Source organism: Myxine glutinosa, chromosome 1 (genome assembly GCF_964187855.1).
Source record: "Myxine glutinosa chromosome 1, kmMyxGlut1.1, whole genome shotgun sequence".
Taxonomy (NCBI): Eukaryota; Metazoa; Chordata; class Myxini; order Myxiniformes; family Myxinidae; genus Myxine; species Myxine glutinosa.
Window position 1 is genome coordinate 376,949,099 of NC_136261.1, and position 24,323 is coordinate 376,973,421.

The 24,323-nt window shown below is 41.3% G+C and overlaps 1 protein-coding gene across 1 annotated transcript in view; it reads left to right on the forward strand.

The window, feature by feature from the left end:
* LOC137419553 (uncharacterized) overlaps nt 1–24,323 on the forward strand; it is an 86,860-nt gene that overhangs the window by 16,380 nt on the left and 46,157 nt on the right. The window contains exons 5-8 of the mRNA XM_068105569.2: nt 4,840–4,950; nt 5,201–5,296; nt 10,234–10,313; nt 16,719–16,789. Coding sequence (XP_067961670.2) covers nt 4,840–4,950; nt 5,201–5,296; nt 10,234–10,313; nt 16,719–16,789 — 358 coding nt within the window. The remainder of the gene's footprint in view (nt 1–4,839; nt 4,951–5,200; nt 5,297–10,233; nt 10,314–16,718; nt 16,790–24,323) is intronic.

Below are 24,323 nucleotides of genomic sequence, written 5' to 3' on the forward strand. Positions count from 1 at the left end.
CGTCATTAGTCCCACTGGTCCCGCGCTCGTGAATTACGAACACATCTATGGGGTATCCCCCACAATTTATTTATTTATTTTCTTTCCCATCTGGACAATATCTCAGGCACCTTTTGAGTTAGGAAACTAATATTTGGACATGACAATAACAGTGATTTCACTGGAAAGGCTATTTTAGATTTATTGATTAATCCATTAATCGTTAAATTATTTATTGAGTAGTCAATTAATTAGTTAATTTTTTAAAGTTACAGATTAGGATGAAACTGTGGTGGTTTATGTATTCTATTAGCCAATTGATTCATTATTTGATTATTTTATGATTATTATTTATTTATTTTCATTATTAATCATTTATTTATTTTCTTTCTCATTTGGCCAATATCTCAGGCACCTTTTGAGCTAGGAAGCTGATATTCAGACATGACAGTGACCAAGTGATGTGGCTATAAAGGATATTTTGGATTTATTGATTAATCAACTAATCGATCAATTATTTATTGATTATTCAATTAATTATTTAATTTTTCCAATTAATGGCTTATTTAATTAATTTTCAAAAAGTTACAGCTTCGGATGAAGCACTGGTGGTTTAGGTTTGCTATTAGCAACTTGATTAAGAAAATATTTTATGTTTAGTAGTTATTGATTTTAATTATGCAATTAATCAATCAATTATTGTACAACCCTCCCTCCCAATACAGTCTCTATGAAATGCATGGCGGTATTGCTGGGCGCCAGAGGCACCACGACAATGCCACGCTGGAGGATATTTTATTATTTGGCATGGGGGCGGTGTACTTTTAATGTATCTGTGCTTGTTTTCTTTCTTGTCTGTTTTCTTGTTTGTTTTCTTGTTTTTCCAGGTGATATCACAGCCATCCTTTGAGCTAGGAAGGTGACATTTTGGCAAAATAGTGAGCACGTGCTTTTGCAAAAACGGTATTTATTTATTTTTGATTAATCAATTAATTGATTAATTACTTAATTATTATCGATTAATTAAGTACATATTGATGTCCTTTCTCATCTGGGCAATATCTCGGGCACCTTTTGAATTAGGAAACTGATATTTAGACATGATAATGACCAAGTGATTTGACTGTAAAGGGTATTTTTGATGTATTGATTAATCAGTTGATTGATTAATTATTTAATTATTTGATTGATGACTTCATTATTAATTTTTTTAAGTTACAGATGCGGATGAAACTGTGGTGGTTTATGTATTCTATTAGCCAATTGATTAATAATTTAATTATTTTATGATTAGTATTTATTTATTTTCGTTATTAGTCATTTATTTATTTTCTTTCTCATCTGTGCAATATCTCAGGCACCTCTTGAGCTAGGAAGCTGATATTTGGACACAACAGTGACCAAGTGATGTGGCTATAAAATATATATTTGATTTATTGATGAATCGTTTTATTATTTATTGATTAATCAATTAATTTTTTTGGCGATTAATGACTTATTTCATTTATTTTCAAAAAGTTACAGCTTCGGATGAAACACTGGTGGTTAAGGTCTGCTATTAGCCAATTGATTAAGAAATTATTTTACGATTTATATTTATTGATTTTAATTATACAATTAATCAATCAAGTATTGTACACCTCTCCCTCCCATTACAGTCTCTATGAGCTGCACGGCGGTATTGCCGCGCGCCTTGGGTGCCCTGGCAATGCCGCACTGGAGAATGTTATTTATTTATTTGACATGGGGACGGTGTACTTTGAATGTATCTGTACTTGTTTTGCATTCTCATCAAGTGAATATAATAAGCTGTATTGGCGGAAAAATGATGCAGTCAAATGCAATGTCATCAATCATGCCAGATGATTTTGTGTTTAATGGTTATGATTTTGTTTTTATATGCGAATCGCCATCATGGTTAATGGAAGTCGAGCAACGTATCACACATCACATTTCACACCCTTGATCCGCAATTGATGTCTGATAGTCATCAATAGCATATCCTGAGATCAATCATATTTTTCTCAGCATAAAGAACCATTTTGTCCCTCTATGTTCTTCCTCTTCCTGAGCTGGTCCTAAAACCAGCCCACGGGTCCTAAAATCATGTTCTTCCGCTCTTTCACTCCCTCTCTCTGTTCTCTTCACCCTCTCTTTTGCTCAAGGTCAACTGCCATCTGCTTGGAAATCAGCCAACATCACCGCTTTGCACAAAAAGGTGCAAAAACAGATCCTAGCAACTACAGACCAATCAGCCTTCTCCCAATTATCAGCAAAGTCATGGAATCCATCATTGCTTCGGATATGAAATCTTTCCTCTTCTCCAATGGCTTGATCTCTGATCATCAATTTGGTTTCAGACCAGGTCACTCTACTCTGGACGTGCTGCTTCTGCTGTCTCATCAATGGATGGAGGTCCTCAATGCCAAACAGGAAATTAGAGCTGTCTCCCTCGACATATCACGTGCCTTCGATACGGTCTGGCATCCCGCTCTGCTCACCAAACTCTCCTCCTATGGTATCCATGGAAATCTCCACGCATGGCTGGCGGACTTCCTCTCTAGTCGTCGTCAACGTGTGGCCCTGAATGGGTTTCTCTCATCTCCTCTTCCTGTTCAGGCTGGAGTTCCCCAAGGCAGTGTTCTGGGCCCTGTGCTTTTTCTGGTCTTCATCAATGATGTCTCTGACTCTCTTGAAAATCCTCTCTATCTCTTTGCTGATGACTCCACTCTCTGCTGCTCCATTCCTCATCCCTCAGATCGGCAGTCTGCAGCCTCCTCACTCTCTGCAGACCTGGACAATATCACAGACTGGGCAAACAAGTGGAACATGTCTTTCAATCCTGACAAATCTCACACTCTTACGATGTCTCTCCGAAAAGACCGACTGGACAACCCTCCCATCTACTTTCTGAATAATCCTCTCCAAGAAGTTCTATCACTCAAGCTTTTGGGTCTCACTATCTGCCATGATCTTTCCTGGGAAAACCACATTTCCAAGCTGGCCTCCAAAGCCAGTCGCCGACTGGGCATCCTCCGTCGTGCGAAGTCCTTCCTTGGCACACCTGAGCTCCTCACCACATACAAGGCTTTCCTCCGCAGCTCAATGGAGTACTGCTCTCCCCTCTGGGCTGGTGCTCCTGCCGCACACCTAGCTCGTCTTCACGCTGTTGAAACCAAAGCGTTCAGAATCATTGGAATCTCCCGCGATGACGCTATCTCCGAGGGCCTTTCACTTACTCACCGCAGGCAGGTTGGTTGTCTTTCCGTCTTCTACCGACTCCTCTCCGGCCTTGCTCCCCCAGCTCTCTCTGGGCTCTGTCCCCCATATATTCCTGCAGGTCGCACAAGATCTGCCTGCAACCCTCTTATGGTTAAACTGCCAAAATCAAGACTCTCTGCTCACCTTCACTCCTTCATTCCTCTTTTCTCCCGCCTCTGAAACAAACTCCCTCACTCTCCTCAATCCCACTCCTCCCTCCAGGTCTTTAAAACGGCTGTTCACCACCATCTCTTATCTTCCCCAATCCAAAACCTTGATCTTTTCTACCCCTGCTAATTTCACCCCAAATCCACTTTTTTGAGGTGACTTTTGACTTCTTTCCTGGAAGTCCTTGGTGTCCTTCCGTTTTATACCTATCCTGCCCCCCCCCCCCCCAGGCCCTCTCCCTCCAAAAACATCTCCCGATGTCCCTGCTCTCAAATGTTGTGTTTGTGTGCTTTCATCCCCTTCTCTCCCCATCTTGTCGACCGCTCCCCTTTTTATATACTTTGTTTGCTTGTTTGTTTGATTTGTTTGTTTGATAAATGTTAGCTCTTTCACGAGCCTCGAATCTGTATACCAAAAAAAAAAAAAAGAAAAAAAGCTGTGGCCACAGGATGAAAAAAAAACTCGGCTTTTGTGTCTTTCATTCATGTTGTATTTATTGGCGCTGAGGAAGCGCCTCTAGCGATTGACTTCCAGCCAGTGTAACGCTAATTCCTGTCACAGGAATTCTGAGATCATATAAGTGGGCGTGGCAGTTCCTGATTGGTTCGTGTTGGGGGACTTCTGGGAGAGGCTTCATAAACAAATATCCACCATTTTATTAACTCGCATAGCTTTGAGGCCTGCTTAGTTAGGCCCGTGCTGTCTTTCTCCCTCACACAGGTTTATTTCAATTCTAATTCGATATATCATTTCATTTTTAACAGTCGCTAACATAGTGTTAGACTCGGTTGAAAAAATTGCCAAGATATATATATTTTTAAATCGCTGCACGGTCGGTCATACACCGCCTAAAATAACAGACGGGAAAATGGCGAGGTATATTAAAAATTCGTGGCGGACTTTCCAATTCCTTTGCATTAATTAAATAAAATAATTCTGTATACTGATTTTTATTGTCATATTCTTCATTATGCCTATGTACTCTGAAATAATGAGGAATCGGGAATAACAAAAGTGGATATGTCAAATCTTACTCGATCCCATATTACATGTACTTTCATTGCATACAAATTATACTTCCTCCTAGAAATTCCATGCCCGAACCTCAGCGCAATCCAAGAGGATTCACTTGTTTTGGCTGATACAGTTTCCTTCAATCCACAATAATGAAATATTAGAAATTAGATTTTTTTTCAATGTGAATGAAAAATAATGAAATTTACAGCCATAGTTTTTCATCTGTTTTTAAAATAATAATCCTTCGTAGTAAAGCACATCCTACATTGGCCTTTTATGACCATTGGATGATGAAAGCTTATCATTCTTGTTCATTGTAAGTTGGAACATCCTTTGAATACTCTGAACTATCCTTGCACCTTGTGGTCTGTTTCTAACTTAACTCTATCTAATGCTGATTTGTTTGATCTGCAGATAGTCAGTATGAAGAGAGAAAATGTGACCAAAGGAGTAACCGAAAATGTAGTTGCCGAAAAGGCTTTCACGAATATGATGGCAAGTGTGTGCTGAAAGAGTCTTCTGCAGGTAGGAGAAATTGATTGTTCAGCATGTATTAATTTATATGAGCAATGGACACAGGTGTGAATGATTGCTGGTCAATGAACCAATGAAATAACTTTATTGTAAGTGTAAAATGGAAAGAGTTTGCTGAAAGAAGAATGGAAAGGTAGCAGCGTGAAATTCTCTTTTAATTGTTTTTCTCTCCTTTTTCCCCTCGTGATCCCAAATTCTCATTTCTTCCCTTCATTCATAATTGTACACTTCATCCCAAAAGGAGAAATAGATTTCTCCTATGAGGTGATCGTAAAGATCGTGACATGCACATTATTCTCGTGCATTTTCATGATGGCAATCTTCATTATCATCCTGGGTAAGTCTCCACCCTGAGTGTCTGTATGTTTTGTGGGTTCGCCATCAGGACAGGAAAGAACGAGGGGGAATAGGAAATGGGATATAACTAGCACGGATCCGTGCGCTCAGCACACCTCACCACACATCGCTGCAGAGGCATAGGCATCTTTGACCATGCCTGCTTTCTTCGGAAGTGAGGGAAGGGGGCGATGATGGGTGTTGGTTAGTGGGGGTGATCGTGTGAATCGGGTGTTGTGGGGAGCAAGGGGAATGATGGACGGGGGTGTGGGATGGGGTGGATGGTGATGGGAGTTTCTTTGGGTTGGTTTTGGGGGGTTGGGTTTGGGTGGAGGAGGTTGGCCAAATATATTTTGTGCTCTGACTGAATTAATATTTACTGCAAATCAGAAATCAGAACCTAATACGTATAAATAAAAAGGAACTGAGTACAAATTTATATTTATTTTAAATTATCAGTCAGAACTGGAAGGGAAGGTCAACACAAATTTATCAAAAACTGGAATGGAAATTCGAACTGCCAGCCTTACACAGCAGACGTGCCCCCAATATATAAATATATATATTTTTTATATATTATAATATAAATATATATTATATATATATATATATATATATATATATATATATATATATATATATATATATATATATATATAAATATATATATATATATATATCGGGGGCACGTCTGCTGTGTAAGGCTGGCAGTTCGAATTTCCATTCCAGTTTTTGATAAATTTGTGTTGACCTTCCCTGCCAGTTCTAACTGATAATTTAAAATAAATATAAATTTGTACTCAGTTCCTTTTTATTTATATATATATATATTTATATATTTATTTATATATATATATATATATATATATATATATATATATATATATACAAACAACATGGTGGAACTTGTTAAAGAAAATTTGAAGAAGAAGAAGAAGTTTTGGTCACAGATATACATACATAACCACATACGTTTGTTCCATTATAATAAAGAAAATGGATTCTCACCATCAATAAAAGGGTTAATGGAGTAGGTCTACAATGTTATAATTTACCTTGGATACATATACAACTTATTTGGAGAAGAAAAAAGGACACATCATTTTCATATGATGCACAATGTTCGCAGGAATCACAACCAGAGAAAATGTTGTTTACCAACAACTTTCAGAGCCAAAGCCTTGCAAGGAGACAAAGGATTCCTGGTTTTGATGTTTACCACCATTCTACGTTGTCTGACCACGACTTCCTTTGAGAGCATTGTTGTTACTAAATGTTGAACACATGCAGCACTCATAAAATGCTTTAATCGAATTAGAAAAGTGTAAAGATAAACGTATCCGATGCTCCTGAAAGATTGATGAAAGATTCATTCTGATGAGCCAGATGGAAGAGGAAATTATTGGCCCATTTGGAATTTCCATCTGAACTATTTGCTGTCAAGCTGGAATCCCATGTGCAAATCCCAAGCGTTGTGATGAATTATCCTCATCATTGAATCACCTTGTAATTCATGGAGACCACTGCTGTCTCCTAATGTCCTTATTTTTTGGACCATAAAATCGTATACAGGTTTTTATGTGACCAGATACAGGTTTTTATGTGACCAGATACAGGTTTTTTATGTGACCAGGCACAGGCTGGACCATTGTATGTTGAAACAGTCACAAACGATATATAGCATGATATCTCAAAAAGTTATGGATGAGTTATGACAAAACATGGTGGATGAGTTGGTTAGGTGACAAAAACAAGCCGATTCGATTTGGGTTCCGGTCCAAATCCAGAACCGGCCTACCAGTGGGAAACAAAACTTAAAACTGTTCAGCCTGTCGGAGGTATGCGCTTTACCGATTCTGAAGAACCGATACAGGAACGGCAGTAACTGTGACATCAGATCATTGTCCTTACATGATTGTTACGGATTCGTCACTTCCGTTGTTGTGGTTCTCATCCACTGTAAACATTTTTGGTTGCATGTACTATTATTGTTATCGTTTAAGTGAAATAGAGATTACTGTTTTCAAAAGGTAAAAAAAGTTCGTGTTTTAAAAAGAAACCGCAAACCGGATCGGGAACCGGACAAAGAAGTAGAGGAAGAAGGAGAGAAGAAAGAGGCGGAGGGAGTGAGGTCGGAGAAGGAGCCGAGCTGTTTGGAGGTCTGGGGCAAACGCTGGCGAACGGAGGTCACTAGCGAACTTTTGGGTTTCCTGGGAAAGGGATTCCTGTGACAGAGTTGTTATCGCTGTGACAGATAAACCTGCGTGAAAGGTTTTGCGGTTGATTCCGAAGAGAATCATTAGAGTGCCGTTATGTCTCGAGAACAGACTGTTGGCCATTTTACCTCATGCCTGATGTCGCATCGCTCCAGGTTTTTCACCTCGCTTCAACCATTACACCGCATCCAGACGTTAACCTGGTGTGTGTGTGTAACGTGGATTTTGAGTGGGAATTTGCGGTTCGTCGATTGGGAGCCGTTGAACATCCATACCCGAAGGTGTGTTTTCCCAGTCGCCTCTTGAGGGTACTTTTGCCTATCTTTGGCAGTGTGACTGTCAACTGAACGGGATTCTGGACTCGATACAACATCGTTCTGACGATCGCTTCAACATCGACTTTGGCTTGATGCCGGGACAGAGACATTGGGAATGTTCTTTTCGCTCACTTGGAGCACAGTGAGTTACATTGTACGAAACTGATGGTACCATCATAGGAATGATATATTGGTTGTACAATTGATTAATATTGTTATTGCTGTTATTCTTGTGTGACCTTAATACAATACTTGTTTGTTGGTAACAATTGGTGTGGTTTCACCATTGATCTTTGACACATAGAATAACACATCTTTCTGCCGTGACTCCACTCGGGGCTCGGAGGTACACCGTGACCGGGGTTTGGGGAGGAGCACGTAACAATGATGAAGACTTACCTATGGAAAAGGGTGAGAAATAATGAAAATCTGTGGTTTCAGCAAAATGGAGCCACATCCCACACCCCCAATGAATATGTTGCTTGGCTGAGGGAAAAAAAATTGATAGCTGCCTTATCAGTCACAGAACGGAATTCCCATAATCCACCACTCCCCATATTTTTCTCACTGCTCGGCTGTATTTTTTTTTTTTTTTTTACAAAGACCAGTCAAAAGTAGAGTGTTTCAGTTGAAACCAACCACAATTGCTGATTTGAATAATAGTCACCCAGATTATCTTGGGAGATATGCAAGACACCCTTCAGCAAGTGATTGCTGAGGAATGGCACTCGGTAGAGCGTACACATCCACCAGGCTGAACAGTTTATGTTTTGCATCCCACTAATAGGCTGGATCTGGATTCGGACCTGAACCAAAATCTAATCGACTTGTTCTTGTCACCTAACCAACTTATCCACCTAGTTTTGTCATAACTCATCCATAACTTTTTTTTAAATATGCCATATATCGTTTTTGGCCCCATCTATTAATGTGAAGAAACACTTGGACTCTTAGAGAGAATTTAAAAATGATCCAGATCCAGATCCGGATCTTCACCAAAATGAAATAATTTCGTCCTTGTCACATACCTTACCTCTCCACCAAGTATCGTCCGAATCCGTTTACAAGTTGTTCCTCCGCAGATGCAGGTATTTACAAGTAGCGCAGGCATGAGAAGACTAACGATACATGCAAATAGTGGGGCGGCTTAGCCCAAATATTCAAAAGAATTGTGCATTTTGTGAAACAAGCACCAAATTTGGCACAAATGTACATTAATATGTTGCGAACATTTTCAGATATTGGGCCACTTGAAATTCCGTAATTTTTTTTTTCAATTTTTTTCAAATTTCGTAATTTCAAATTTTTCGGGTGACACCGTCACAATTTCGGTCTTCGAGGCCGGCCGATAGGCAAAGTGTGACCGGAAGGGACGAGGTTCTCCTGACCACGTGGCCCTCGATCTGGGAAGCGAGAGGCGTTCCATTAGTGGACGCGCCCCTCACGCCCGACTTTTGGGCGGCCCCGGCAGGCCGTTTGTTTTGACGTTCCGTGACAGGCCCCGCACCCCCACCTCCGGGCCGACCGGAAGCTTGTGCTGAGTACATCATACCTGAACAACTCAGTGAGGCAGAACACAGCAGTGCACACCAGGGTGACCCCTTCAGTGCATAAACCAATTAACCTGTCCACTGCAGGGCATATAGAAATGAAGTTATTTTCTGCATATAATAATAATATAAGTTCAGTTCTATATAACAATTTCTGTTATCACCACTACCACTACAACTACCACTACTACAAGCTTTGTCTGGAATTTTGTGGACTAACAGACAAACAGACATACAGACAAGCTGGGATCAAAACATTACCTCCTTCCACCATTGAGTGTAGAGGTAAACATCATGGAAATTATATCATGCCCTAGATTTAATTCATGCTTACCCGTGTATTTGCTTCACTGGTTCACAAGGTCTTTTGCATACATGTAATTCAGACTCTCGTCTTCATTGCTGACCACACAATGTTCGCAACATATTAATGTACATTTGTGCCAAATTTGGTGCTTGTATCACAAAATGCACAATTCTTTTGAATATTTGGGCTAAGCCGCCCCACTATATCGGCCGGCCTCGAAGACCGAAATTGTGACGGTGTCACCCGAAAAATTTGAAATTACGAAATTTGAAAAAATTTGAAAAAAAAATTACGGAATTTCAAGTGGCCCAATATCTGAAAATGTTCGCAACATATTAATGTACATTTGTGCCAAATTTGGTGCTTGTATCACAAAATGCACAACAGGTTTGCTATGCTGCTACACTAAAAGGCCTTATACCTTATGTCGCTTTTCTTGGTTACATTAATGCAGTATTTTTGGAGATTGAAGGCCTGAGTGTTAACCAATTATGAAGTCGTAGATGCTATGGAAGGTATTAAAATCATAATCTCTTCTGCCTTTTCAGTGATACAAAGACAAAAGTCAGTGATACAAAGAAAAAAGTCAGTGATACAAAGAAAATTGTCAGTGACACAAAGAGGAAAGGTAGGATTGTTGTTGGCTGCATGGTTCTGTGCCAGGTTAATTAAATTTTGTAATTACCATCGCCAAAGGAGAGGGTATTGCATTCTGGGTCCATTTGTTACGTGGGAAAATCGAAGATTTTTCAGGTATGTATATTGGTTGGTCTTGAGCATTATTCTGTCTGTCTGTCTGTCTGTCTGTTTCTCTGTCTGTTTGTATGTGAGTCGCTTACAGGGCACAATTTTCAACCGATCTTCACGAAATTTCACCAAATGGTAGAGTTGGTCATAAACAACAAGCCTATTGTTTTTGGGGTCAAAAGGTCAATAGGTCAACAGGGGCTAAAGGTCACCAACTTTGTCGAATTTCTAAAATCCTCAATTTTCATCCAATTGACTTGAATTTTTAAAAGGATTTGCATATCTGGTCACTGAATTCAACCACCAAGTATTTTTGAAGTCAACATAGGCCAAAAGGTCAACATCAGCCAGATTTCAAAAATTTTCATCTGATTGACTTGAAATTTCAAGAGGATTTGCATATCTTCACACTGAATTCAACCACCAAGTATTTTTGAGATTAACATAATTATCGGCCAAAAGGTACAACATATGTCAAATTTCTAAAAACCTCAATTTTTATCCAATTAACTTGAAATTTGAAGAGGATTTGCAAAGCTGATCACTGAATTCAACTCGATGATATTCATAGAATACTTACCCTGGGCAGTCAACTTGGTGTGAGCCAACTTTTCTGTTTTTGAACGTTTCTTTTTTTTTTTATCCAATATGGCTGCCAGACCACGGGAGCGATGACATCATAAATTTATATTCTCTAAATAATTGTTGCAGAGATCATGCTCAATAAATTTCAAACTGATCAGACTAAGCGTTATCCCTGTCGAATTGTGACGTCATAATTATGGCACCAATGACGTCATCATTAACAACACCTATTCCCCATATGGAGTTAATTACAATGAGCCACGTTTCAATTTTTTTCCACAGAGTGGTTTTGGAGACATAGAGGTGCAACGTTTTTCGGTTTTTCCAAGATGGCGCAGTAACACATGACCTATGATGTCATGATTATCATGAAAATATTCCAAAGCAGGAGGCGTTCCTTTGGTGAAAATTTCGTGTCCATCAGACCAACAGTTGCTGAAAATTTTTTGATAATGATCGGATGGATCAGTGTTGTATTTGTCGAATTATGACGTCATAATGAAAGCACCAATGACAGCATCATTAACATATCTTATTTCCCATGGGGAGTCGGTGACAATGAGCCGGGTCTCAATTTTTTCCATGGAGTGGTTTCAGAGATAGAGGTGCGAAGTTTTTCCAAGATGGGGCCTGTACCACGTGACCTATGACGTCATAATTATCATTTTAAAAATTCCACAGGAGGAGCCGGTCATATTCTGAAAATTTCGTGCCAATCGGACTAACAGTTGCAAAGGAAATTTTTTTTTTCATACTGATCAGATCAAGTGTTGTACTTGTCAAATTATGACGTCATAATTAAGGCACCGATGACATCATCATCAACATATCTTATTCCCCATGGTGAGTACTTGACAATGAGCCATGTTTCCATTTTTTACCATTGAGCGGTTTGGGAGATATAGAGGTGTAACGTTTTTCCAAGATGGCGTCCGTACCACGTGACCTATGATGTCATAATTATTAGCAAAAATATGCAGGCAGAAGAGGCCCTCCTATGGTGAAAATTTCATGTCAATCGGACTAACGGTTGCCGAGAACATGAATTTTTAAAATGCAGACATGGCACACACTTTACTTTACTGAAATGCAGACATGTACGTACGTACGTAGTTGAATGCTTAACCCCGCTTTTCGCTTCGCGAGCGCAGGGTAACCATCACGTATTTTTGAGGTCAACATAGGCCAAGAGGTCAACATAGGCTAAGTTTCTAAAATCCTCAATTTTCATCCAATTAACGTGAAATTTGAAGAGGCTTGGCATATCTGGTCACTGAATTCAACACCCAACTATTTTTGAGGTCAACATAGGCCAAAAGGTCAACATAGGCCAGATGTCGAAAATCCTCAATTTTCATCCAATTGACTTGAAATTTGAAGAGGACTTGCATATCTGGTCACTGAATTCAACCACCAAGTATTTTTGAGGTCAACATAGGCCGAATTTCTAAAATCCTAAATTTTTATCCGATTAACTTTGAAGAGGACTTGCATATCTGGTCACTGAATTCATCCAAGTATTTTTGAGGTAAACATAGGCCAAAAGGTCAACATAGGCCAGATTTCTAAAATCCTCAATTTTCATCCAATTGACTTGAAATTTTAAGATGATTTTCATATCTGGTCACTAAATTCAACCACCAAGTATTTTTGAGGTCAACATAGGCCAAAAGGTCAACATAGGCCAGATTTCTAAAATCCTCAATTTTCATCCAATTAACTTGAAATTTTAAGAGGATTTGCATACCAGGTCACTGAATTCAACCATCAATTATTTTGAGGTCATCATAGGCCAACACCTTATTTTAGGGATTTCACAAGTATCGTGCTATGCACGACAAATTCCTTGTTTGTTTGTCTGCACAGAATAAATATGATTTTCTCCACAACCATTGGTCTGATTGACAGGAAATTTTCTCCATATGTGCAACTCCACCTGTATAATTTTTTTTTCATGATAATTATGACGTTATAGGTCACGTTGTACGGGCACCATCTTGGAAAAACCGAAAGAATTTGCACCTCTATATCTCCGAAAGCGCTGCATAGAAAAAATTGAGACATGGCGCATTGTAAAGAACTCTCCATGTGGAATAACATATGTTAATGAGGATATCATAGGTGCTTCCATTATGACGTCATAATTCGACAAGGACAAAACTTCATCGATCAAGATGAAATTTTTTGAGGGTCATCTAGGGATAAATTGGTGGAGAAAAAAATAATAATGATGACGTCATCGATCCTGTGGTTCGGCCGCCATATTTGTTTTAGCACAAAAGGCTTAAAAACCACTAAAAACACGTCCTGGTGAGGGTCTGCAATCGCTGATTGCTTTTTACCCCTCAGCCCAAATTAGGATAAGGGGTATTGTCGTCACGGGCGTCGTCCGGGCGTCCGGGCATCCGTCAACTTTTGGTTTCCGTCAATTCCAAGGAGAACGGCTTGTCCGATTAAATCCATTTTTTCAGTGTGCGTTGGGGTGGAGTAGAGGAAGGTTCCTTTCGAAAATGGGCGCGCTGCAATTTTCAATATGGCCGCCACGGCAGCCATCCGGGCGTCCATCAACTTTTGGTTTCCGTCAATTTCGAGCAGAACGGCTTGTCTGATTAAATCCATTTTTGCAGTGTGTGTTGGGGTTGAATAGAGGAAGGTTCCTTTCGAAAATGGGCGCGCTGCAATTTTCAATATGGCCGCCACAGCAGCCATCTTGAAATTGGTTTCCGTCAATTTTGAGCAGAATGGCTTGTCCGATTAAATTCATTTTTGCAGTGTGTGTTGGGGTTGGGTAGAGGAAGGTTCTTTCGAAAATGGGTGCGCTGCGATTTTCAATATGGCCGCCACGGTAGCCATCTTGAAATTGGTTTCCGTCAATTTCGAGCAGAACGGCTTGTCCGATTAAATCCATGTTTGCAGTGTGTGTTGAGGTTGAGTAGAGGAAGGTGCCTATCGAAAATGGGCGCGCTGCGATTTTCAATATGGCCGCCACGACAGCCATCTTGAAATTGGTATCCGTCAATTTCGAGCAGAACGACTTGTCCAATTAAATCCATTTTTGCAGTGTGTGTTGGGGTTGAGTAGTGGAAGGTTCATGGGTGCGCTGCGATTTTCAATATGGCCACCACGGCTGCCATCTTGAAATTGGTTTCTGTCAATTTCAAGCAGAACGGCTTGTCCAATTAAATCCATTTTTGCAGTGTGTGTTTGGGTTGAGTAGAGGAAGGTTCCTTTCGAAAATGGGCATGCTGCGATTTTCAATATGGCCGCCACGGCAGCCATCTTGAAATTGGTCTTCACCATGCATGGGCTGAGGGGTTACGCCCACTTTGTGGTGCTATTTACAGTCACGTGAAAAAGTAAGTACACCCCATGTAAAGTTTTGACTTTTTCAACATATTTCAACATACAGCTATTTGATCTTCATTTCAACAATATTGATAGATAACGGTTATATAATATAACAAATATCATGAAACATTTACATTTTGTAGTCCATTGTATAATTTAAATAAACATAAATGCAAATTTCGCATGTGGAAAAAGTAAGTACACCCTTGGCTCTATAGGTGGTATTGCCCCCTTTGGCAGAAACAACCTCAAGTAGGCATTTCTTATAACTGTCTACCAGTCTCTGACATCGACTGGGAGAAATTTTTGCCCACTCCTCCATGCAGAATTCTTTCAGCTGTGCGATGTTTGAGGGGTTTCTTGCATGTGCAGCTCGTTTCAAATCCCCCCACAACATCTTGATGGGATTTAGATCCGGGCTTTGACTTGGCCATTCCAGAACCCTCCATTTTTTCTTTTCAGCCATTCCTTGGTGGATTTACTGGTATGTTTAGGGTCATTGTCATGTTGCAAGGTCCACCTTCGGTTGAGCTTCAACTTTCCGACAGATGGCCTCACATTATCCTCAAGCACCCTCTGGTACAATGAAGAATTCATAGTGGATTCTATGATGGTGAGCTGCCCAGGCCCTGATGCAGCAAAGCTGCCCCAAGCCATAATATTTCCACCATCATGCTTTACAGTTGGTATCAGGTTCTTGTGGTCAAATGCTGTCTTTGGTTTTTGCCAAACATGTCTTCTGGTACTGTGGCCAAATAGCTCTACCTTTGTCTCATCTGTCCAGAGCACATTGTTCCAGAAGTGCTGGTCTTTGCCTAGGTGTTCATTGGCAAACTTTAGTCTTGCCCTGATGTACTTTCTGGACAGCAAAGGTTTCCTCCTGGCACACCTCCCATGTAGATCAAATTTGTGCAGCCTCTTTCTCATGGTAGACTCATGCACTTTGACATCAACAGTGGCAAGAGCTACCTGTAGGTCCCGTGATGACATTCTGGTGTTCTTAGAGACTTCTTTCAGCATCTTGCGGTCTGCTCTCGGGCTGAACTTGCTTGGGCGGCTTGACCTGAAACAAGCTGGCAGTTGTTTGGAATTTTCTCCACTTGTAGATGATCTTCCGGACAGTCGAATGATTGATTTCAAATTGTTTGGAGATCTTTTTAAAACCCTGCCCAGACTCGTAGGCATCTATAACCTTCTTTGTTTTAGGCTTCAGAGAGCTCTTTTGATCTAGGCATGGTGATGCCGCACACTTCAACAACAAAGAGCAAACCAAACTAAATTTCTGAGGTTTAAATACGACAGGTTCCTCCAAGATCCTCTCTTATGATGTTCTAATCATTTGCACCTGAGCTGGTGCCCCATGATTCTAATTTTAGGTATTTGAAGTAGTGATAAATGTAGGGGTGTACTTACTTTTTCCACATGTGAAATTTGCATTTATGTTTATTTAAATTATACAATGGACTACAAAATGTAAATGTTTCATGATATTTGTTATATTATATCACCTTTATCTATCAATATTGTTGAAATGAAGATCAAATAGCTGTATGTTGAAATATGTTGAAAAAGTCAAAACTTTACTTGGGGTGTACTTACTTTTTCACGTGACTGTATTCTTGTTGTGGATGTAACCTCTGTTGTTGAAATTTCTCCAATGCAACCATGTTTAGTCAGACCCAGACAATTGCGGTTCCAACATTCACGACCCCGCATATTCGTGCTTAATGAAATGCAACCTGCCTATTCGTGGTTTTTCATGAGCCCAAAAAACATCTCCCAACAGCCACGCGCATGACACATCTGTAATCATCTTTCAAGTGTCACACATAAACCACTTCCAGCCACGCATAAAGCATTTCCCACAAGCTGTGTGCATTACAGTTCTAAAAGCATGTTCCACATGTCAAGCATAAAGCCGCTGCTGTAAGTGTACAACCACACGATTCGACATTCTTTTCGCGGACATATTCATGATTTTTCGCAGACATATTCGCGGTTTTTCTGACCTTGTTCGACAATCATGACCCTGTGTGCTTCACAAATTCGTGTTTTTTCTCAGGCGTATTCGCGTTTGTTCACGAGTTTTTTGATTTTCCTTTATGAATGACATACTGCAGGGAACCTTTCCCCCCTTTTCCCATTGAAACAATACCCCGACATTTTGTGGATTCCACATTCGCGGGCATTTTCCAGGAATGTATTCGCTGCGAATGTCGGGGTCCGACTGTACATTGAAAAAAACATGAAAGCAACATGCCTCAATAAATCATCTACATTTGCTTTAAAAGTGCACCAAAACGTTGTTTATACAGGATTTTGTACAATAAATTCTCTCTGGATGTTTTTGCAGCACACACCTGTTTCTGAAGTGAATGTGGATGAAGAGACCGAGAATCTTGAACCTGAAGCCATGACGCTGCTGTAAGTTGGACAAGTTAGGAAAGTTAAAGGGGAGCTGGGCTTTGGCCAAAAAGAACACTGTCCAAAGTGACAGCAAAAAGATAGCAAAAGAGTAGCTGGAGGAAATCAGAAATGAATTGGGTTTGCGCACTTACTTCCGAGCTGTGTAGCTTGGGTTTGAATCCTGACGCAGCTATAAACTGTTATATTGGTGTTTCACAATCATGTGGATTCATCAATGTATCCTACACAAAGAGAATGTGAGCTATCGCCGGCACACCAAACAAATTATAAACTAGAACAGCACTCGGTAGAGCGCATAACTCCACCAGGCTGAACAGTTTAAGTTTTGTATCCCACTTATCTGCCGGATCTGGTTTCGGACCTGAACCAAAATCGAATCAGTTTGTTCTTGTCACCTAACCAACTCATCCACCAAGTTTAGTCATAACTCGTCCATAACTTTTTGAGATATCATGTTGTATATCGCTTTTCGCCCGAGCTCTCAATGGTGAAGGGTCACTTAAAAATTAAATTAATCTCATATGCGAATCCATATTCAGATGTTCACCAAAATCGAATCGATTCGTCCTTGTCGCACACCCAACCAGTCCACCAAGTTTCGTCCAAATCCTTCCACAACATTTTGAGATATCCTGCTGTGTATCGTTTTTGGCCCGATCTCCCAATGGTGAAGAATCTCTTAAAAAATTCTGCTAGCAGGATCCGAACCCGGATCTTCCCCAAAATCGAATAATTTCGTTCTTGTCACAAACGCTACCTCTCTGCCAAATTTCGTGCAAATCCGTCCACAACTTTTTGAGATATCTTGTTTACAGACAGACGAACAAACAGACAGACGGGGTAAAAACATACAGTGCATTCAGAAAGTATTCAGACCCCTTCACTTTTTTCACATTTTGTTATGTTGCAGCCTTATGCTGAAATTGTTTAAATTCATTTTTTCCCTCATCAATCTGCACTCAATACCCCATAATGACAAAGACAAAACAGTATTTTAGAAAGTTTTGCAAATTTATTAAAAAGAAAAAACTGAAATATCACATTGACATAAGTATTCATACCCTTTGGTATGACACTTGAAATTTAGCTCAGGTGCCTCCCATTTCTCTTGATCATCTTTGAGATGTTTCTACACCTTGATTGGAGTCCACGTGTGGTAAATTCAATTGATTGGACATGACTTGGAAAGGCACACACCTGTCTATATAAGGTCTCACAGCTGACAATGCATATCAGAGCAAAAACCAAGCCATGAGGTCGAAGGAACTGCCTGCAGAGCTCAGAGACAGGAGTGTGTCGAGGCACAGATCTGGGGAAGCCTACAAAAAAAATCTCTGCTGCATTGAAGGTTCCCAGAGCACAGTGGCCTCCATAATCTATCTATAATTCCAGTAATCTCTGTGTGTATGTTTGTATGTTTGTATGTTTGTATGTTTGTATGTATGTATGTATGTATGTATGTATGTATGTATGTATGTTTGTCTGTGACCGCTGTTTCTCGACAACTACCGGTCCGATATACTTTAAACTTGCCAGGTATATTGCTGGGGACCCGAGGATGTGCCTTTTCAAGGTTTCATATTAATCGGAGAAGTAGTTACCGAGCTATGTCCAAAAAACGATTCAACCAATCAGAGAGCAGCGAGCTATCACGTGTGCCGAACGTGGCGAACAGACTCTGCCTCGGACGGCACATTTGAGAGCGTATTCATTTATTTCACGTTGGAAAACTATGTTGCCGTTAAACTATGTTTTAAAACTAATTAAAACTACTATCTATAATTCCACGGGTCCGATAAAAAACACCGTACTCGCAAGCCGTTCGCTTTGGACCAAACCATTTCATGTAAATAGAGCGGGGGGATTGTCACCGTACTCGCAAGCCGTTCGCTTTGGACCAAACCATTTCATGTAAATAGAGGGGGGGGGGGGATATAATTTTAGATATATATATAGTACGGGCATGCCCTAGTATCTTAAATGGAAGAAGTTTGGAACAACCAGGACTCTTCCTGGAGCTGGCCGCCCGGCCAAACTGAGCAATCGGGGGAGAAGGGCCTTGGTAAGAGAGGTGACCCCAGAACCCGATGGTCACTCTGGCTGAGCTCCAGAGATCCTGTGTGGAGAGGGGAGAAACTTCCAGAAGGACAATCATCACTGCAACACTCCACCGATCTGGGCTTTATGGCAGAGTGGCCAGACGGAAGGCTCTCCTCAGTGAAAGACATACGAAGGCCCACAGAATCTTGTTTTTCACAGTCTGAGAGTCTTTCAGGTGCTTTTTTGCAAACTCCAGGCGGGCTTTCATGTGTCTTTCACTGAGGAGAGGCTTACGCCTGGCCACTCTGCCATAAAGCCCAGGTCGGTGGAGTGTTGCAGTGATGGTTGTCCTTCTGGAAGTTTCTCCCATCTCCACATGATCTGGGGGGGAAGGGGGGAGGGGGGGAGGGGGGGGGGGGAAGGGGGAGTGGGGGGGAGGATGAGGGATGGGAGGGTGAGGGCGTGGGAGGGGGAGGGGGAGGTGGGAGGGGGAAAAGGGAGGGGGGAGGGGAGGGGGGAGGGGAAAAGGGAGGGGAGGGGGAGGGGGAAAATGGAGGGGGCAAAGGGAGCTGGAGGGGGAGGGGGAGGGGAGAAGGGGAGGGGGTAGGGTGGAGGGGGGAGGGAGGGGGAGGACAGAGGGGGAAGGGAGGGGGAGGACGGACGGGGGAGGTGGAAGGGGAGGGGGGGAGGGGGAGGGGAGGGGGGAGGGTGAAGGATGGGAGGGTGAGGGGTGGGAGTGGGAGGGGGATGGGGAGGGGGGAGGGGGGAGGGAGGGGGAAAATGGAGGGGGAGGGGGGAGGGGCAAAGGGAGGGGGAGGGGGAGGGGGGAGGGGCAAATGGAGGGGGAGGGGGAGGTGGAAAAGGGAGGGGGAGGGGGGAGGGGGAGGGGAGAAGGGGAGGGGGTAGGGTGGAGGGGGAGGGAGGGGGAGGACGGAGGGGGAAGGGAGGGGGAGGACGGCCGGGGTCGGGGGAAGGGGGAGGGAAGGGGAGGGCCAGTCAACAATGACGTTGCAGTTCTCATGGTCGGAGAGCAGCACAACAATCGCGACATCGTCCTGCATCTTCGCAAGAGCACGAAGCCTGGAGACTCACCGATCCTGTGACCCACGCCCTCCAGGACGGCGTTGCTGGGAGGGGGAAGGGAGACCCGTACATTCGCCCTCTCGGCTCAAGCTCGTATTCGATTCGTATTCGAAATCGAAAGGGGAAAGGGGAAATCCTTCGTATTCGAATTCGTAAACACGAAATATGAATTAAAATGTAATTCATATCGCACAAAATCGACATAAAACACGATCGCATAAATAGTATCCCTAACTTAAGGTCATCTGTGAAAAAATTTAAAAGAAGCTAATTTCAACTGATTTGGGTAGGTATGGGTATGGACAACTACCAAAAAAAAGTAAGGAGGGATAGGGGTTGGGGAAACCTTTTTATTAGAGGTCAAAGGTCATTGACCTCTGCCTAAATCATATAAAATTGTATTTCAGCAACAAAATATGGTATATAGATGAATCTTGGTGTCAAAATGCACAGGATTACGAAAGAAGATGACATAAGATAATTATTGACCCTTGGGACCAAATCCTGACCTCTGAAATGAGGTCAAAGGTCAAAAAAGCTGTTTTATCACTAAAATGTCATATTTATAACAGGAAAATTACCATATTATATAAAAATGAGCAAAAAAAAAACCGAAGAGGTTAATTTCAACTTACGTGGGGTGGATATGGGGGTTATTATTTATTCCAAGAGCAGAGGGGGAGGGGGAAATTACCTCCCCTCTGCTTTCTTCTCTTCTTCTTCACGATTCTTCACGATTGGCTTTCTCTGCAACTTCCTATTCTCATCAACTTCAATTTGATTGGCATTTTCTGGAGTGGTAACTTTGATCTGCCCCATGGCATGAAAACCTGACTTTCCATCTAATGTAATCAAATCATGATCCATGTTGTCACCAATGTGTTGCTCAAGCTGATTCTCAAGGACTGCCATTGATGCTGCATTTGTGTTATTAGTCGAGTCAATGTACGTGTACTTGTAGTTCACGGTCTCTTTTTGACTTTCACATATGCCCAGCCTGTGCATGACATCAATCAGCTTATCTGAACCAAACTTGTGATCAAGATATAAGCTCATACCAAGCTGGAAAGGCATCTTAGATGATCTTGGGCGTCGTGAAGATATGATATTCTGCCCTGCAACATTTCGTCGAACGGATGAATGAGGCATTAAGCATGTTAACATCAGTTCAAGAGAATCTGGCAGCTCATACATTGATGTCATTTCTTTGAGTGAAGGAAAGTCATCTTTGCTGAAATTAAGGCACTTGATGTCATTGATAATGAATGAACCCGCTGTTTTGATGATGGCTCTTTTCTTTGCGTCTTCATCATCAGTTTTCATCTCATGGTAGTCTCGGACGATGCTTGCTGTACAGCTTCTAAAGCAGACAACATCCTTCCTACGTTCTTGATTAGTAATGAATATACTATCACCATAGTACCTTTCAACCCTGGTGTTGGGCTAGCGGCTAGGGTGCCAGCCTAGGATAACTAGGATCCTGGGTTCGTAATCCCGGTCGATCGCTGAATTAACGCCAGGGGGGTTGACTCAGCCTGTCATCCTTCCGAGGTCGGCTAATTGAGTACCAGTTCACTGGTAATTCCCTGTTTGTCGTTAAAGGCGGCAAAAAGGGTTGGCGTCAGGAAGGGCATCTGGCCGTAAAACATTGCTTCAAAAAGGGGACCAAAAAAACAACAACAACCACGGTTCCCGAAAAAGGGCTTCAAAAAGGGGACCAAAAAAACAACAACAACCACGGTTCCCGAAAAAGGCCAACCCCCGCTTTGCGGGGAAAAATGGCCTCTAAAGGTGTTTTTTTTTTTTTTTTTTTTTATAGTACCTTTCAAGTGCTTCTTTGAAGTATCTCTCATGATAAACTGGAATGTCATCGCCTACTATTGTCTTCATCTGTTCATGCAGTCGACCTACTGTATACACACCACTCTCCATTTCACCGTCAAGCCATCCGCAAAGCTGGTGGAAGGCATTTTCCTTGCAACTATGTACAGGCCTGCCTGGTTTCTGAAGAAAAATAGAAACGTTCATTGTCATGATAGATTGAAAAGAAACAAAGTACGTCATTTTATTAAATAATTATAAAGAAATAGTGCAATGGAGAAGGAAAAAGATATTAACAGTGTGAAGAAACTGCAAGGACGAACGTACAAAAAACTAGCTTGTTTCATCAAACGAATTTTCTTCAAAATGAATTGTTTAAATGTGTGTAGGACTGCATTTATTTCAAAATGACCGCTTATAAGCCTCGACCGACTGTTGAATGCCTCTTTTGAAATGTGAATATTTGAATGTATTTCACATTGTGACATACTGTGGCGGACACAAAAGCCCACTGGCGTGGTGACATCATTCCGCGCACCAAGTGGGCGGTGGCCACGCCCGAGGGGTAGGCGTGGCCTCATGATATACACCGGGCGCGCAGCCCGGAGCGGGCCAGTGTTACAGTGAGCTCCTGAAATAAAGACGCTTGTAAGTTACCGCTTGTCCGCTTCCTCCTTGCTCGCAAGCAGCGCGCGTAACGCCGCGCTTTAATACTTTACTATTCCGCAGTACCCCATATTACAAGGAACTTAACAAATATGTACATGTATGTATATTGTATTAATATACTTACATTGCATTGTCCTGGAACATTGTACATGGAACAGTAGCATTTATTATGATAGACAGCCTCTTCCGCTACAAGATCTGCCATTCCTTCCAAGCGTCCTTTCACAGCCATTCCAAGACTATCTTTTCTTTCACTTGCGATTCTCAGAAGTGATTTCTTTAGCGTCATAGTTGATGCTCGATGTATGGTCTGCTGTCTATCAGGATGTCTTTCATCAAAATGGATGTCCTCATTGCATATGAAACATCTTTCACTGTACGGAAATCGAGTAGAACCCTGGCCTGAAAACATTACATGAAAACATGGACAAAGTTAGTTGCCATCCCATGTAAATCACCATACTAACTTCAAACATTCAAAATTCAAACAAAATAACATAAAACAGGTATGGGCTTGGAATCTTAATGAAATTTACATGAATCAAGTAAAGAATTACTTTATCTTACCATCAACTTTGTCATCATTTACTGCTTGAGACACCTTTTGTCGCTTTGGTCTTGGCGCATGCTCTTGCTCCTCAACATCTGGCTCCTTTTGCATGAAAAGGGTTCGGCATCTACGATGGACTGTCATAGGAGTGTTGCTACTCCATTTTTGTTCCAATCGCTCCAATAATGAAGAGTTGTTGATAAGTCTACACTGCTCTATTAGATTCTCATATCCCTTTCTGTACAACCTCTGTAGCTTTCCTGCTTCTGAAAAGTCCTCACTACATATTTCACATATATCCATCCTGGTAATTTTGTTATTTTACAGTATTGTTCCAAAGGCCTCAGGGAACTTTTGGGACATCTCACTGCACTGGGGTAGTCAAGGTACATGTAGGCTAGCTAGGTTTTCTCAGTAATCACTCCTGAAACAAAGACAAAACAAAGACTTCATTCATGCAATATATAGTGTTTTAGTCTAGGGTCAATGACATTTGATCCCAAGAAAGGTAATTTCCCCCTCCCCCTCTGCTCTTGGAATAAATAATAACCCCCATATCCACCACGTAAGTTGAAATTAACCTCTTCGGTTTTTTTTTTGCTCATTTTTATATAATATGGTAATTTTCCTGTTATAAATATGACATTTTAGTGATAAAACAGCTTTTTTGACCTTTGACCTCATTTTCAGAGGTCAGGATTTGGTCCCAAGGGTCAATAATTATCTTATGTCATCTTCTTTCGTAATCCTGTGCATTTTGACACCAAGATCATCTATATACCATATTTTGTTGCTGAAATACAATTTTATATGATTTAGGCAGAGGTCAATGACCTTTGACCTCTAATAAAAAGGTTTCCCCAACCCCTATCCCTCCTTACTTTTTTTTGGTAGTTGTCCATACCCATACCTACCCAAATCAGTTGAAATTAGCTTCTTTTAAATTTTTTCACAGATTGGCTAATATATGGCTAATTTAGGGTTACTAAAAGGTGAAAAATCGCAATCGCTTTTCGCCCTGAATTACGTGCAAACATGTGACGTGTGACGGGATGGAACATCACGTGATCGCTCTGAGCGAATCAGCGAGCTGCTCGCACTGGCTGAGATTAGCGGGTACTTCGCTGAAATGCGCTGAGGTAAATATGAATAAAAAATATGGATCTCGTCAAATATTGTCTCGGCCATGTTCGTCCCAGGCTCAATGGCCATGTCTATGCCAAATATCAAGCACGTGAGCCTCTCCGTTTCGGAGTCTATCGGTAACATTACACACACACACACACACACACACACACACACACACACACACACACACACACACACACAAACTGTGTTTTATATATATAGATAATTTGTGGATATTCG